Source organism: Gobio gobio (assembly GCF_949357685.1).
Source record: "Gobio gobio genome assembly, chromosome: 22".
NCBI lineage: Eukaryota > Metazoa > Chordata > Actinopteri > Cypriniformes > Gobionidae > Gobio > Gobio gobio.
This window is the reverse complement of record NC_137118.1, coordinates 27373137-27389200: the sequence shown is the minus strand read 5'-3', so window position 1 is coordinate 27389200 and position 16064 is coordinate 27373137. Positions and strand designations below refer to the sequence as shown.

At 37.2% G+C, this 16064-nt stretch overlaps 1 protein-coding gene across 10 annotated transcripts in view; it reads right to left on the bottom strand.

The window, feature by feature from the left end:
• Nucleotides 1-340: 340 nt before the first annotated feature.
• The window catches only part of psd3l (pleckstrin and Sec7 domain containing 3, like), a 151272-nt gene continuing 135548 nt past the window's right edge, over nucleotides 341-16064 (bottom strand). For all 10 annotated transcript variants that reach the window (XM_079805352.1, XM_079805354.1, XM_079805355.1 and 7 more), the window contains 6 exons: nucleotides 13950-14140; nucleotides 9920-9990; nucleotides 8459-8616; nucleotides 6475-6619; nucleotides 6240-6383; nucleotides 341-3700 (listed from right to left, as the gene is read on the bottom strand). In XM_079805352.1, the coding sequence (XP_079661478.1) occupies nucleotides 3500-3700; nucleotides 6240-6383; nucleotides 6475-6619; nucleotides 8459-8616; nucleotides 9920-9990; nucleotides 13950-14140 (910 nt within the window). In that variant the 3' untranslated portion in view covers nucleotides 341-3499. The remainder of the gene's footprint in view (nucleotides 3701-6239; nucleotides 6384-6474; nucleotides 6620-8458; nucleotides 8617-9919; nucleotides 9991-13949; nucleotides 14141-16064) is intronic.

Sequence of the window (16064 nt, the reverse complement as noted above, 5' to 3'; positions counted from 1 at the left end):
TGTTCTTAAAATCGTTTGCATACTTAGTGAATGAGACCCAATAACTATACGGTGCATTTTCAGGTTTAACACGTTGCAGGATGTTTTCATTCACTTAGAACTATGTTACACACTACATGAAAGGTCATTTTTAAAAATCCATAATAGGGGCACTTTAATAAAACACATTAATATTTATTTTTACAAAGGCTATGTTTAAATTACTGCCATGTTAATGTTACTTTAAAAAATAATACATTATTATTGAATTTCACCTCAGACCTTGCATGTGTTTTCACATATGTCCACTCAAAAGACATTATGGATAACAATTACATAAAGTCAACATGAAATCAAAATGGACAATTCTTTTTCATTTTTATGGAATATTGCAGTGTTTATTATAAATGATTTATAACACATAATTTTTTTTAATTCATGATGTTGAATCAGAATAACTTCCCTTCCCTCTTGCGGCTCATCTCTTCTCTGATGACGAGGGCGGGGCAATCTGTCACTCACATGAGATCCACCAATAACAAACCACAACCGTCCAATCAGTTTCCCACAGACAAAAATCAAGCCCCGCCCTACATTTGTTCTTGTTCCAGAAGCTGTTACACTCAAATATATGTCACAATAAAGAAGAAAATATGAGCACAAACACAGTTGCTATATCAATATCCTGACGAATAGAATAGCTTTAAATAATGTATAGTTGCCGGTCAAGATTTTCATGTGATCTTGCCGCCTCACAGCTACATTTATACAACACCTGCTAATTCAATATGTGTTGACTTACAATATATTGGCTCACTTTTATTTTGAGGAAATCGGTTTATAATAAGCTGTTGAGTTTGTACTGCATATACTATATGACAAATGAGTGCAGATGCAATGAACGATTAAATACAGTATTTTATTCACTGAAGCCAACATTGTGTCCCTGATCTTAGTGGGCAGGCGTAAGACACGCATGCCAAGAGAGCACAACCAACAAATCCAATCTTCTGAACACAGGGCAACAGGCATATTTAACAACATTTACAGATTGAAAGGAGTGGTACAGGATCACAGCTAAAAAAGGTATTTCACTCTATCTGAGTTTGGACAAACGGCCCAACTGATGGCTAAGGCGCATTAAAACAAGCAGCTCTCCTTCAATACTGACACAATTGCATTTTGAGAGGAGATCATACATTACAGGATTTGATAGAGTAAACGGACAAAGATGACATCCCTGTATAACAAAATAAAGTGTTGTGCCATACGTCATGGTAAACATGAGCATTTGCACCCAGGAGATTACAAGTCACAAACAAAGTGAGTGTTCCAGTCAAAATATTGTCATAAAGAAAGAAAGATAGTCCATTTATTATTTCTAACCTCTTCACTGCTTCTAATTATGCAAGTCACACTTTTATGTGGTTTTTCATTTACGTTATTATTGTTTTATTTTGAAACCCTTAAGTGCACTTGCAAGCCACCATCTTTATGTTACACCTCATCTGATTTTCTTTTATTGTTCTCTACATCCTATGTAAAATATTAACAAATGGAATTACAATTTAAAAGTACTAAGTCTGTGTACAACGTGCACTGTTAAAGGGTTAGTGCCGGAGTTACAGCTCACAGGAAACTATTTGGTCTGGAGAAGCGGTGAACATCAAACAACATAAAACATAGTAGCACATAAAAGGAAGAGTCGGCCTCTTCATATCACCATTCATACTGATGACAGCTTTGTAGCATTCATTACTAAGTGTGTATATACTGCTCAAAAGTAATTGCCATTTTTTGTTCTAAATAGCAAACAAATAAATAAAACAAACATTATCTAAGTGCTTCTGTGTGAGCAACAATATAGTCTGTTGAAAGAGCTAGTAATGACAAAAACACTGTAGATATGAACGAATCCTTTCTATTTGTCAAATTCTAACAAAAAATAAAGTGTCCTTAAAAATATTTCAAGTAAACAAATGTCTTAGACTCCAGGGACTTATAGACTAATATCTGTAAATGTGAATAGCTTTTCATAAAGATTCCTTTTAAAGCCTCAAAAGTTCAAATAAGTAAATAGATCCGGCATTGATGATCTTTGTTGGTGTGCAATCAACATTTTCATTTATATAGTGTTCACGTCAGTTCTGTCTGTAATGAAAATGACATCATAAATTCAAGGTCAGCATCACATAAAGCAACAGTTCCAAACCTAAATGTTCTAAATTCTTCTAGAAAACGTCTCTTCTCTGAACAACCTAAACATGACAGCAAAAATACACAAGCACAGACAATCTAACACAACTTTATACGAGTGAAAATGTACCTTCGGCTGTGTACCTTCAATAAAATCAACCAGCAATTTGGTTATGCTTGAAAAACCTGTGATATAATAAGAGTAACATCACTCACTACCCTTTATAAAGCTCTCTAAAAGAGTCAAAAGAACTAATAAAGTGCACTATAAATACTACTGTCATCTTTACAACAATAATGTTCTGAACTGAGAATTAAAAATTCAAATATATAAGATTATAAAATACACAAAAGGAGCATTGGCATTTACACTACTGAAAAAGCAGAAGTATACTCTTTACTTCAACAAACAGATAAAAAAATAAATGGCACAAACTGCACAGTCGATGATGTCAAGATTAACATCATCTCGCAGTCTGAAACGCCGTAACTCAGCAAGTACCTCCAAATCATCATTAGAAAATAATCTATGTAGAGTTTCGGTCCATTGCTGCGACATGCTGGTACAATCCATTAACGTGTGTGTGAGTATATATTATATTGAGAATTTGGCGGGTTGTTAGTAGGTGGTTAGTACATCGGTAGTGGACTACATCAGCGATGACAACGAAAGGCTTTCGAGATAAATTCCGTATCATAACCATGCGCCGCAATCCTGAAGGATCCTCAAAACGACCCCTTAAAACTCTTCCCGCTTTTCATCAGGCCGCCGCTTATTTGTATATTAAAATAACAGTTATCGCTCTGAGTGAGACTATATCTACTGCCTAGAATATGCATGTGGACGTCTCCACTAACTTGAAGATAATACTTATCTTGAAAGAAAAGCAAATTAGGGGACAACACAATCAAGAGAGTCACGTTCTCTGAACGAAACCGGTAGCACTTTATTTTACAGTCCTGTTCCGTATGCACTAACTGGGTAATAACCAGGTACTAACCCTGAACCTACCCCTAAACTTAACCTTACCCCATGTAGTTACCTAATATTACGCAGTCATTTCTTGTGTACGCACACATACTGTAAAATAAAATGCAACCATGAAATCTTTACACGCTAACAAATTAAAAGAAAACCACACTATATTCTCCACAAGCACCAGCTGGTCAAGGGAGACCTAGAGATTTACAACTTCCAATCAATTGATCAATTTACATTTTACACAAATGTTATCTGATACAACTGTCGGCAGGTAAATAAATTACATCAAAATACAGTCACGCGTGATATACAATGGCTCTCCGTCAGGAAGCAGAAGACTGCCTATGTAACCTTGGGCGTTTCAGGCCGGTAATCCTTCCGCTCGGATGTGTTGCGCTTGACTTTGGCGGTGGCCGGCTGAGATTCTTGGTTGAGAGAGGGGCTGGACTGAGACTTCTTCAGTGCTGTGTCACCGTCCCTGGCCGTCAGGATCTCTTTCACCCCCTCCTTCAGAAGCTTGACGTACATCTCGTAACGGCTCTCCTTCAGAGAGAATTCAGACAATCCATTAGACTCCATTATCATGTCATCAGCCCAATGACACAAGAGTTCTAACAATAGCTCTGCTCCAAACCCTAGCTGTTGACACAGGCAGATACCTTTAAAGGCAGCATCTCAAGTCAAACGGCACCTTGCGAGCGACTCATTTAAGGCAATTTCATGCACTGGCCAATTTTGAGATATTGAGCTATTTTGCTTCCATAACATGTCTTCTTTCAGACTAGTGGATAGAGAATATTCAAAATACACATTTAATGGCGCTTTCACACTTGGCACCCTAAGACTCAACTAATCTCTGCAAATTTCCATCTGTGATCCTTGGAGAGTCTTTGGCCACTCAAACTCTCCTCACCATGCATTAGGACGATATAGACACATGTCCTCTTCCAGGCAGATTTGTTACATCTATAGTTGATTGGAACTTCTTAATTATTGCCCTGATGGGGGAAATGGGCATTTTCAATGCTTTAGCTATTTTATTTTTATTTTGTGAAGCTCACTAATCTTTTGCTGCACATCAGAACTATATTCTTTAGTTTTTACTCATTGTGATGAATGATTAAGGGGATTTGACCTTTGTGTTCCTTCATATTTATACTCCTGTGGCTGGACAATTTCATGTTCCTATTCACCCTGGTGTGCTAATATATATAAAGGGGGCCAATATTAGTGGAGGGCACTGTATATTCCTAAAAACATGGTGAAAATACATAATTTTTCTGGCTATTGACAGTAATTAGTGCAAATTTAATTTGATAAATCAACTGGGGAAGTATGAAATAGCAGATTTTTTGTCTACCCTCTACACCGGTGGTGTCTTGCTTTAAAGCAAACAAACAGCACTCCTCACAGCTGCTTTTAGCAGAATGTTGCTATTCTTACACACACTAGTGAGCACAAAAATGCACATGGGGTAAAACTTTTGGTTAAGTGGGACTATTCTCTGTTGATCGTTTTCAGTACTGAATGAAATCCATTTATAATAAATCTATTATAATTGTCCTCAGTGTCTACCATTTGGAATTAATTAGATTCACTAAGCATGTTGCAGTGCATTCCGGGATTGGCTTATCTGGAAAGGACATTTGCAATGCTGCATAGAATTGAAACATGTTGCCTAAACACACCAATCACTAATGTCTGGAACAGAGCTCAACTCTAAATACAGTTTAATAAACATTAACTTACAAAAGTGCAAAATAAATCTCATATTATGCTGATTAAGGGATAGATTTCTCAGGGTGGTCCAGACAGTTAAAATGAGAGATTCATTAAAGATTCAAGTTCAGGGGGGTCTTTTACCCTTCAGCTGTAAAACACACTGACTGGAATATTGATCCTGATGTCTGGCAAAGTATTTTAAAAGGGTTTTTTTCTTCCCACAGAGGTGTTTGTTAACTGTAGCTGAAAGCCCATCAGAGTGAAAGTGTGTTACGTCAATGTGAGATTGGTCCATTTTATTAGGAAGGGTTAATACACTGCAATACCAGCGAGTTCCAATAGAACTAATAAAACTGAGTTTACTTTAACCAATTACATCATTCCACTGGGTTAACCATAAAAGAGTGTATAATCTACATGTGTATATATTTATTTCTCAGTTTTGTATTATTTATCGCACATATTGCACCTCCCCTGCGCTTGATGACGAGCCATTTTCCATCTGTTCAACTGACTAAATGAACATTGTCATCATTTACTCACCCTCCTGTTGTTTCAAACCTGTATGACTTTCTTTCTTCAGTGGAACACAAAAGAAGGTGTTTTGAAGAATGTTGGTAACCAGACAGATTCGGTTCACATTGACTTCCATTAAATGGAGAAAAAAATATTCATCTTTTGTGTTCCACTGAAGAAAAAAAGTCATACAGGACTGGAATTACATGCAGGAGAGTAAATTATGAAAATGATCATTTTTGGGTGGACTAACGTTACAACTATTGCTGGAGAAAATTAGATGTTTGGGATGGTTTCATAATTCAAAGCTACTTCTCTTTGACCTCTATGATCATAGAAGACACTTTCCAGTAGGGTATAAAACAGAGTTTGAATCATTCCAAAATTAAATCAAAGATTATTTGATTTTTAGAGATTTTTTTAAACAAAATCTGTAAACAAGTTTATAATTTTTACAATGTTAATTATTATTTATGTATTAAGACTGTTTACTACTATTTACAGAACAATGAGGACTACATCAAAAAGCGCTGGTTTGAATTCATTAAAAATGAGAACAAGTATTTACACAGCATCTTGTTTAATGTTGAAGCAAGAGTGCTGTTTGATTCTCTTCCTCTGACTTTAACTATTAATCAAAGCCAGAAGATGAAACGGCTTCAGTAAATGCATTTCCATCAATTCTAGGTGAGTTCATCCCTGACAGACTAGATGAGGAAACGTCAAAGACTATGAATGCGAGTCCCCTACGCCGAGGCCAGGAAGAAAATACGGCCGAGGTAAACCGGAACAAACAAGGTGCTTGATTGCATCTCTTGCATCATAAAAAGGCAAAGGCACCTACCTCAAATTCTAGGTAGTGCTCTTTCAAGCGGTACTCATCGATCTCTTTGGCTTTGACCTTCTTATCTGGAGGGTAGGATCTGTGCTCGGCTAACTCTGTAGAGACGTGCTTCAGCTTGGCCTCGTGGGACTTGAGCTGCTCTTCCTGTAACACAACAGAGCATCAAATGATCACCAGTTATCAAAGACTTCAGCATGTCACATCATCAGCGCCTCACTCTACTCCTTAAACTCACCTGAGACATGCGGGTGGTGGTCGCCGGCAGCAGCGGGCGGCTGAATTTTTTCTGAGAGCCAATGGCGGCGGGGAAGGATGGGGCTGAAAACATGGCCGCCACTGAGTTAATTATACCAATCCAGGACTCCATTTCCTCAGGGCTCCTACAGAGAAGAAATTTCACATGTTCATATGAGGAAAGCCATGCTGGAAACTCACAGGCTGAGCCCAGTCCAGTCAGACTTATGAAGAAATAAAAGAGCTGCGAGCAGACCAATGGAAGAGATAAATGAGGTTTAATTGAGCTTGAACTGAAGCATGAAATTAGATTTAAAGTTCAGGGAAGGCATCAGCAGTGTTTTAGGCCTGTTTCTCTGTAGACGCAGTGCTCGAAGTGGGCCATACGCAGTACCGGCACTTCTTTATATTTTAATCTGTAGCGTACCCTCACTTTTTCTTGCGTACCTGCACTTCTCACATGTTGCCGGTACACCACCCACACCAAAACATAGAATCAGACTATTAAATAATTTTATGTATACATCACGCGTTCACATTTTTTATAAGCTGTATGAACTGATCGGATCAATTTATCATGTGCAATATGAGTGGCGTGCGAATCACCGTAGGCTCGTTCACCAGCGTGCTCCAAAAGTGTGATAAGATTTGCACAAGCCATTCCTATTGTGATGCTAATGAGAAAATGTGCGACCCATTTGAATTCTACTAAGAATGTAGTAAAACGCTATGGAGAAAGTCGAACATGCTCTAAAACTAATTAATGAAAATAATGAACATAAATTAGAACTTTTTTTAAACTACTCATGATCACCTTTACTAGAATTGATCCCATCCTATTGTATTTATTGTTGTACATTTTTAAACTTGTTGTAATATTTATAATAGATAATCTGTTAAGGGAATACATTTTTCACTAAAGATTTATATTACAACTGTGGCTATAGTTTCTAAATGTGTAAGTTACTATTTTTCATAACACATGCTATATTAAAAAAAAGAAAGAAAAAAGTTGATAAAGAGGAGCCATCAGTGGTCTTACCTGTGTAATTATATCCTTTTTGCAACAAATGCTATAGTTTAATAATTACAAGACCTGTGTTACTTTTTCATAAGGCCAAGTACAAGTTAGAAAGAACTTTAAAGTCTGGACCTTCTTGAATTATTGACTAAACAATTGGTTTTCCCCATGTGTAAAATGTGTTCTGCTTATAAATGACAGATATTAGGAAAAACCTGGAAGTAAAGATAGTTTGACCTACCATGGAACTTTGTAAACAAGTGATTGCTAACTATAGGCTTTTACTTTATTGTGATACTTTACGCAATAGAAAGACTATTTTGCAAAAATAAACAAATAAACCTGGGACCCCATTGAACGATTCACCAAAACTATGCCCTTCTTGGGAGTACCGGCACTTTTTTTCCCTCACTTCAAGCAGCGTGTAGTAGGCTTGCTTTGTTAGTCGGCGTTGCCAGTGTTACATCACTTGCTCGCCGTGGCACCGCCCCTACCATTGTTTAGATTTTTTTTTTTATAGTAATAAAATTATTTTGTTTAGTTAGAGAACAGACATTACAAATAAAAACTGAACGCGTCTGCTCAATACAGATTTGGTTTCAAAGAAAAATGTAAAAGCGCCTATTTAAGTGAGTTTGTCATTGTACTGTTTTGTTGTTGTGTTTTTCATTAAGAATAATAGGCTAATGAACCCACCATTCAAGCAACCCGCCCACGAATGCCAATTCTAAACCGAAAGTAAAATGCGCATGGCCGCATTGTCATTCATTCACGGCCGCACAGAACACAGCATTTATGGCTGCACTATCATTCATTCATGGTCGCACAGTGCACACAAATTACAGCCGCACTGTCATTCACGGTGCATGTCCACAGAATTCATTGAAAACACTAGCGGCAGAATATTTCCTCACCGTCACATCCCTAGTGTGTAAATGTGCTGGTGTCTGTGAGCGGATCTTACTGTGCCTGGAAAAGGAAAACTCTCCAGTCAGCAGTCTTGAGCTTGAGAACATTGGGCTTCTTCTCATAGTCCATAGCCTTGATGGCCAGAGCGTGATGCACACTGATGGCGTTCTTCAGATCGTCCTCTGATAGGGCCTTCTCCGGCTTATACTCGTCCTGCAGAAGCAAACACACACAGGACGAATGATGAATAATTGATAGGCACAGGGAACTAGAGGAATTCAACTAATTTGGTTCAGATTCCAGTTCCTTACAGATTCTTTTAGTACTTCTGAATTTTGTTGTTTGTTGTTCAGTTGCAAAGACAACACAATAGAAATAACTCTTTTGATCAAGTTAACACTTTTAAATGTTTTAATACTTTTCAGATTATGTTAGAACCTTTTTGCAAGTTTTCCAATTGGACTATTTTCCTGTGTTTATGCACTATGTATTTCTCTCTCTCTCTCTCTCTCTCTCTCTCTCTCTCTCTCTCTCTCTCTCTCTCTCTCTCTCTCTCTCTCTCTCTCTCTCTCTCTCTCTCTCTCTCTCTCTCTCTCTCTCTCTCTATATATATATATATATATATATATATATATATATATATATATACACACAAATTATATCTTCATATTTAATTGCCTTATCAATTAAGGGACCAGGATGTTGGAGCTATAAAGTTACAAAGACAGAATATAATATCGTTACACATGTCTTCATTCATTATTGTTTTTGCATTTCCTGCAGACAACCATCTTAAACAGGAAGTGATGTGGGAAGGGGGAATGCGAAGGGAGTTTTTTTTATTTCTATTGCAACTACCTTCATTCACAGCTTTGTTTTCAAGTTTTTACTAGTTTGAAACAAAGTTTTTGCTCAAACTGGTTTGGAGTAGAATCAAATACATTTTCCCATATAGAAGTGGCTACAAACAAAAGGAGGCCACTACAAGTATAATCTTTTAAAGTATATTATTTCTTCCACAGTAAAGGGTCTGTTTGAAATGATAATGAGAAAGCCATCCAGCACATTTCCTGTTCTTCTGATGAGAGTCATTCGGTGTGATTGCTGCACATGGGTAAATGGCACATCATTAGCTGATAATGCCTGGAAACCTGTGACTGCGGGGACAATCAGTCACCAGCAGAAATGTATGCACAGGTACTGCCTGCTTCCATGGCAGTATTTCATGCCTGTGACTTTTGCATGACTACACAGCTTAGCAACGAATGTAAGTTCAAATGGAGCACATAAATAAACTATTGTAATGGAGAATGGGTGGCACTGGGACGCATCTTTCTTTGATGGGCCCTGAAAAGGTTTGTCAGACCTGAAACAAATGTGTGAATGTGATTACCTCTCACCGTCTGAATCTCCTGGAGGTGAAATTGAATTATTATTGATAATGTTTGTGGGAAATAATGGAAATTTGATTAATCAGCAGTGTGAGGAGGGAAAATAAAAGAGTGAAAAAACAAACCTTCTGCAAATAGAGGATCATGCCTTTGAGAACAGCATAAAAGGTTTTCCACCCTCGCTTTCCTCTTGGTGCTAGAAAATACAAATAAGTACAAATATTAAAATCATGATAATAATATTCTGCAAAATTATCACAGTGGAAATAAAAAAAGTCTCCACACCATTAAAACATCTGTTTTTTGTTATGTAAACTGTTTCAACTTTTGCTCCGTTAAGGTAAAATTTACAGCCTATGCAATGCCACTGAAAACCAAAGTGACATTTCAGAGAGAAAAAAAAATCCTTAAATAACCTAATGCATAAGTGTGCATAAACTTTTATAATTGTGTATGTGGCTGTGTTCAGAATAAACAAATCATCAAGCTCATGTGAAATAGTCCACACCTTCAGCTGAAGGGACTCTGATTAACTCCAAATAAATGTCAGATGTTCTTGTAAGATTTTTTCTGACATCATCTTAGTTGCACGCTACTACAAGAGCAATGGATCACAGAGTTTATGGAGCATCAACGGGATCTCATTGTTCAAAAGGTATTGCTCAGGTGAGGGCTACAAAAAAACATTCCAAGGCATTCGACAAAAACCATAGAACACAGTGAAGACTGTGCCAAAGTATGGCACAACAGTCACATTATCAAGAACAGGGCCAAAATGGATCCGGCAGGCTGTCAAGAGGCCTACAGCAATATTAAAAGAGTTGCAGATCAATCTGGCAAGTACTGGTTGCTCTCTTACATGTGACGATTATCTCCCGTATTCTCCATCTATCTGGGCTATTGGGCAGAGTGGCAAGACACGAGCCTTTTATGACAAAAATAAATAAATAATGATAATCAAACCACGCCTGGCTAAACTTTGCAAAAACATTTATCCAGTCTCCCAAATCATGTAGAAAAATGTGTTATGGTCTGATGAGACCAAGATTGAACATTTAGCAAAACAACACAGCTAGGGTTGCTCCCTTCAGTGACACCCATTTATTTCATTTATTTCTAAAGAACTCTAGTAGCCTATTTGCTGCACTTTAAAGAGACAGTTCACCCAAAAATGAAAATTCTGTCATCATTTACTCGCCCTTATGATGTTCCAAACCTGTATGAGTTTCCATGTTCTGCTGAACAAACAAGAAGATATTTTGAAGAAAGTTTGTACCCAGGCACCATTGACTTCCATAGTAGGACTGAATCTTCATATGTGTTCAACATAAAGACATTTATACAGGTTTGGAACAACTTGAGGGTGAGTAAATGATGACAGAATTTCATTTTTGGGTGAACTGTCCCTTTAAACAGTCATTCTGAACCAGTAATAACTTTTTTGACAATTCTGAAATTAAAAAATGTTTAATTTTCTTAATAACTTACTTAAATTATGACTATATTATTATGAAATTATTTGTCCCATTTTTATCTAAATATTTTTTTAAATGTCATAAACTTTATATGACAGGATTATTTATTATGTATGATTAATATAGCCTAGCTAAATTATAAATTAATAATAATAATAATTAGGCTATAATCTAGTAATTAACCTGACTAAAAATTTATAATAATTCTGTCTGCCAAGCTTTGATAATGTATGGAATATTATATTAATATATTATTAATTAAAAAACAATAGGTCTATACTTTTAGAAGCACGGATGTGTCTGTCACCGCATGCTGCTTTAAGTCAGACAGTCTGAGCAGCTGAAATGCTTCTCTATAAGTGTGCAGTTCGCCTGAGGTTCATCATGAGTTACTGAAGACCCATCGATACCTTCAGCTCTATATCTGGAGATTATCTTGAGTTCAAACGGTGGACGCGAGCTCAACATGTTTTTAAAAACCCGCGCAAGTTTACAGCGCATGTTCTCAAGACTCCGTCGCTATGGCAACAAAGCCGCTAAAACGCAATCACGTGCAAATGAGCTTCTCTACTACTTATTGTGAAATTGATTTCTTTATATTTGCTCCACACTGCAAAATCCTTATGTGTTCATGTGTGGACCTATGTAAAATACGGGACAAATCGCGCCCCGTATTGGTTTGATACTAGACGCGTCATTTTGCTTGTAAATACGGGATGATTCTGTATTTCACGGAACAGGTGGCAACCCTAAACACAGCACATCAGCAAAAGAACACCATGCCCATGGTGAAGGATGGTGGCGGAGCATCACACTTTGGGCTGCTTTTCTGGAACCGGAACATTCTGGCATCTGATAGAAAGCTGAAAATCAAGAGAACTTTCACCTTTCAGCATGACAATAGTCAAAAACACCAATCTAAATCAACAACAGAATGACTTCAGTAAAGAAAGATGGAATGACCCAACCAGAGCCCAAACCTGAAAACCTATGGAGCAACCTGAAAAGGGCTATACACAGGATCTGGAACGGTTTTTGCTAATAACAGTGCAAAAATATTCCCAAGTCAAGATGTGCCAAACATTTCACTGCTCTGTTCCACCTCTGAAGGGCATTACTTAAATTTTTACTGTCAAATTATTCCCTTGATAGTATCTCTGTGAAACAGCTTTATTTACAGCAGTGCTATAGGAGCTTTGGGAAGCATCCAAATCCTTCACACCACACACACACACAGTTCTCAGAAGTACGCTGCGTCTTACTGATGGGACCTCTGGGACCCTGGCCTGAATGCTCTCAACATGTGATGCATCAGATCACTAAAGCCCTGCTGTTTTTATCCTTGTTGTAATACGTCCATAGACGCGCTCATTAGACCGCACTGGTATGGCTGGTATTGGAGCGTGGCGTGCCCACTAAACTCATGTCTTCTGCCAGAGCTGGGCAGTAAATCACAAAGCAGTGGAGGGTAGAGGGTAGAAGGTAAGCACCTCAGTTCACCCTGTTAGACACAGACTACCATTCAAAAGTTTGGGGTCAGAAAGATTTTTTTCCCTTCTGCTCACTAAATCTGCATTTATTTGATCAAAAATACAGTAAAAACAGTGAAATATTATTTCAATTTAAAAAATGTGTTCTGTTTTCTATGTGAATATATAGTAAACTGTACTTTATTCCTGTGATCAAAACTGAATTTTCAGCATCATTACTCCAGTCTTCAGTCACATGATCCTTTAGAAATCATTCTAATATGATGATCAAGAAACATTTCTGATTATTATCAATGTTGAAAGCTGTTGTGCTGATTCATATGGAAACAGGATTCTTTGATGAATAGAAAGTTGAAAAGAACAGCTTTTATATAAGAAATCTTATAAATGATATAAATGTCTTTGTCACTTTTGATCAACTCCATGCGTTCTTGCTCAATACAGTGATACCAAAATTTTGATCGGTAGTGTATACAATACAAAAATATTTACAGTTTTTGAAAGCATCATCTTAAATGTTCCTATTACATCAGTTTTGAAATCGGTACGTCTCTTCAAACAGACACAAACAGCTCAGCAGGTTTTCAAGTGACTCTAGAATCTCATTAGGGAGGAAAAATAAGTGGACATAATATATGAGAGACTACGGCCAAAATCCCATTTCACCACGTGTGCTTGCCAAAGCACTGAATCACACCTGCTTTATCCTCGTTCACATTACACAGCATTTATTTAATGCTCTTTCCCATCATTCACTGCATACCCACAAGCTTTACTTGTGAAGAGTCATAAATATAACCTGCTTATGAAAAAGGCTTTTAATTACACAAAGAATTATTACATTGAAATGCTTCCTAAAGTAAAAGTCATTTGAACGACTTGCCCTGCTTTTTAGCTAAATAAATGTTTAGTTAAAAAACTGCATTTAAAAAAAACATTTAAAAAAAACATTTTATTATAAAAAAATAAAATCATGGAATTTTAGCTTAAAGACAACAACAGTTTAATTTGATTTTAGACAAAATTAAGCATCAACATTATTAAAATACAGTTTCAGAGTATTTTACTGTATTACCGTATCAAATTCATGCTGCATGGATCATCTTACATACAGCTGTGTATTGGAGATGTTTCAAATAAAATGAGCATTATGAAACCAGCAAAAACTTGGACTCTGGATTAAATCTTACTTTTCTTCCCGTCCATGTCGGCGTGGATTTTGCGTGTCAGGAAGCCAGTTTTATAGACGGCAGCGTTGGGGTCATGGGCGATGTCCAGGAACGGGTTACTGCCACTGCTGATGCGACTGATGCTCTTAGTATGAGAGTGATGGTTCTTATCGGCCAACTCAGACAGAGACTTCTTCAGCTCATCTCCATCACTAGAACACACACACACATCCCATCAACTCTTTCCCTTCACACACCTTCATGCATGACAACTCTTCCATAGCCCTGACCATGTATAAAGTGTATGTAGTGAGAGTTTGAACAGGTTCTGTAAAATCAAGGCGGCAACTTTTTTTTCCTGCCAGTATGACTAAATTTTGTTAAAGGTCACACTGGTGCCACCACCACATTGCCTAACTGATAAGAGCTGCCTTTTATATTGCATTTGGGAAACATCAAATGGCAGATGAAATCACGCGACACCGTTACTACACAGCGAAGAATTAATAACATTGCAGGGAGACCTAGTGGAAGCATTCAAAATAAATTCTCTATTATAAACCATATCAGATCAAACAGCGCTGACGAGGAACCCAGGAGAAACATTGTGCCATGAAAGAACAAGTTATAAAAGGCTTTTCAATCCACAAATCACCAACATTCACCATGGATTTAATGTAGCAATGCTAACTGTAACCATGGTATTGTGGCATAATGTTCTTATTTTTACATTATTTATCTAAGGGTGCTTCACACTTTTCCAGCACTTCAAAGCTATACATATTATACAAATTTAATGTTATTTTTAATGTGATGATTTGTAAAACTAAACGTTTAAAGATGTAGGAAAACTAAAACTTTGTGGCAAACAAACACTTTTATTTAAAAGACACTAAAATGACCACTATAAACAGTAGATGGCGGCAGAGGAGCACTTATTGCCATTTCCCTTCCCTAATACATTGGGGTAAGAAGTAACAAAGAAATATTGTCAGCAAAGACCGCGTCAACTAGACTCTTCCTGTGAAGGCCTCTTTCCCTTCCCTTCCCCCTATACAGATACAAAAACATATGCACACATGCGTATCCAAACGCGCTTGCCTATAGGCTGAAAACGTAATGCTTGCGTACATGCTGTCACCGTTTTCACAGAATCACCTTTTTGTGGGTTGAGAGGGGAAGATAGTATCATATGGTATAGTTTCAAAACTATTTCAGGGTTTGCATTCTCTGGCCACCAAATGCTGTTGGCACCAAATTAAATAACTAATCAGCTTTTACAACAGAAATAAACCAACTTTTCTTCAAAAACTAAATTAATTTCCTATCATCACTGTAAAGCTGCTTTGAAGCAATCTCTGTTGCAAAAGCGCTATATAAATGAAGGTGACTTGACAAAGTCTCATGAAAAGCAAAAACTTTTCTTCAAATTTTGACTGAATTACTAATTTTATAATCACTGAATTTAAATTTCCAATAAACAAACATGTAATATTATTAACTGCACTTAAAAATGAAAAACAATAGCAATTTTATGATTAAAAATCCTCCTAGCGCTACTAAATCAGGTGCTGGTGCCACCATCTGTGGAATTAAAGGCACCAGTGCTACTGCTCTCAAATGTGAGTCTGGAGCCCTGATAATGTACGTGTGGAAATACAACTTGTGTGCATTTATGTAAGAGACTGATGGGCTGATGCGTGGGAGAGTCTGCAGTCATTTAACATCACTGCAGGAATCCCCACATAAACACACTGACCACTCATACTGCACATCTGCTATTATATGGCCATCTGTCATTTGAGGGGAAATTCAGTTGACTGCTTCTAAATGTCTCTTTTGCATGCATTTACATGACAGCAAAAAAATAAATAGAAAATGCATGTGGCAGATTTGGTATGTACAGTGCAATTTATACTAGGCCACATAAATGTTTCTCCACAAAATGGATATAAATGCACTATATGCAACTATTACTTCACAGTCACTCCATTCATGTGTGTCATCCATGACTGCTCGCTCATCTATGGATGGCAGGGCTCCTAGAAATCTATCCATCCTCCTGTCCATCTCAAAGGTGTCTTGGCAGGTTTTTACACTTGGTCTTTTATGACCAGACACTTGTCCGATCAATAG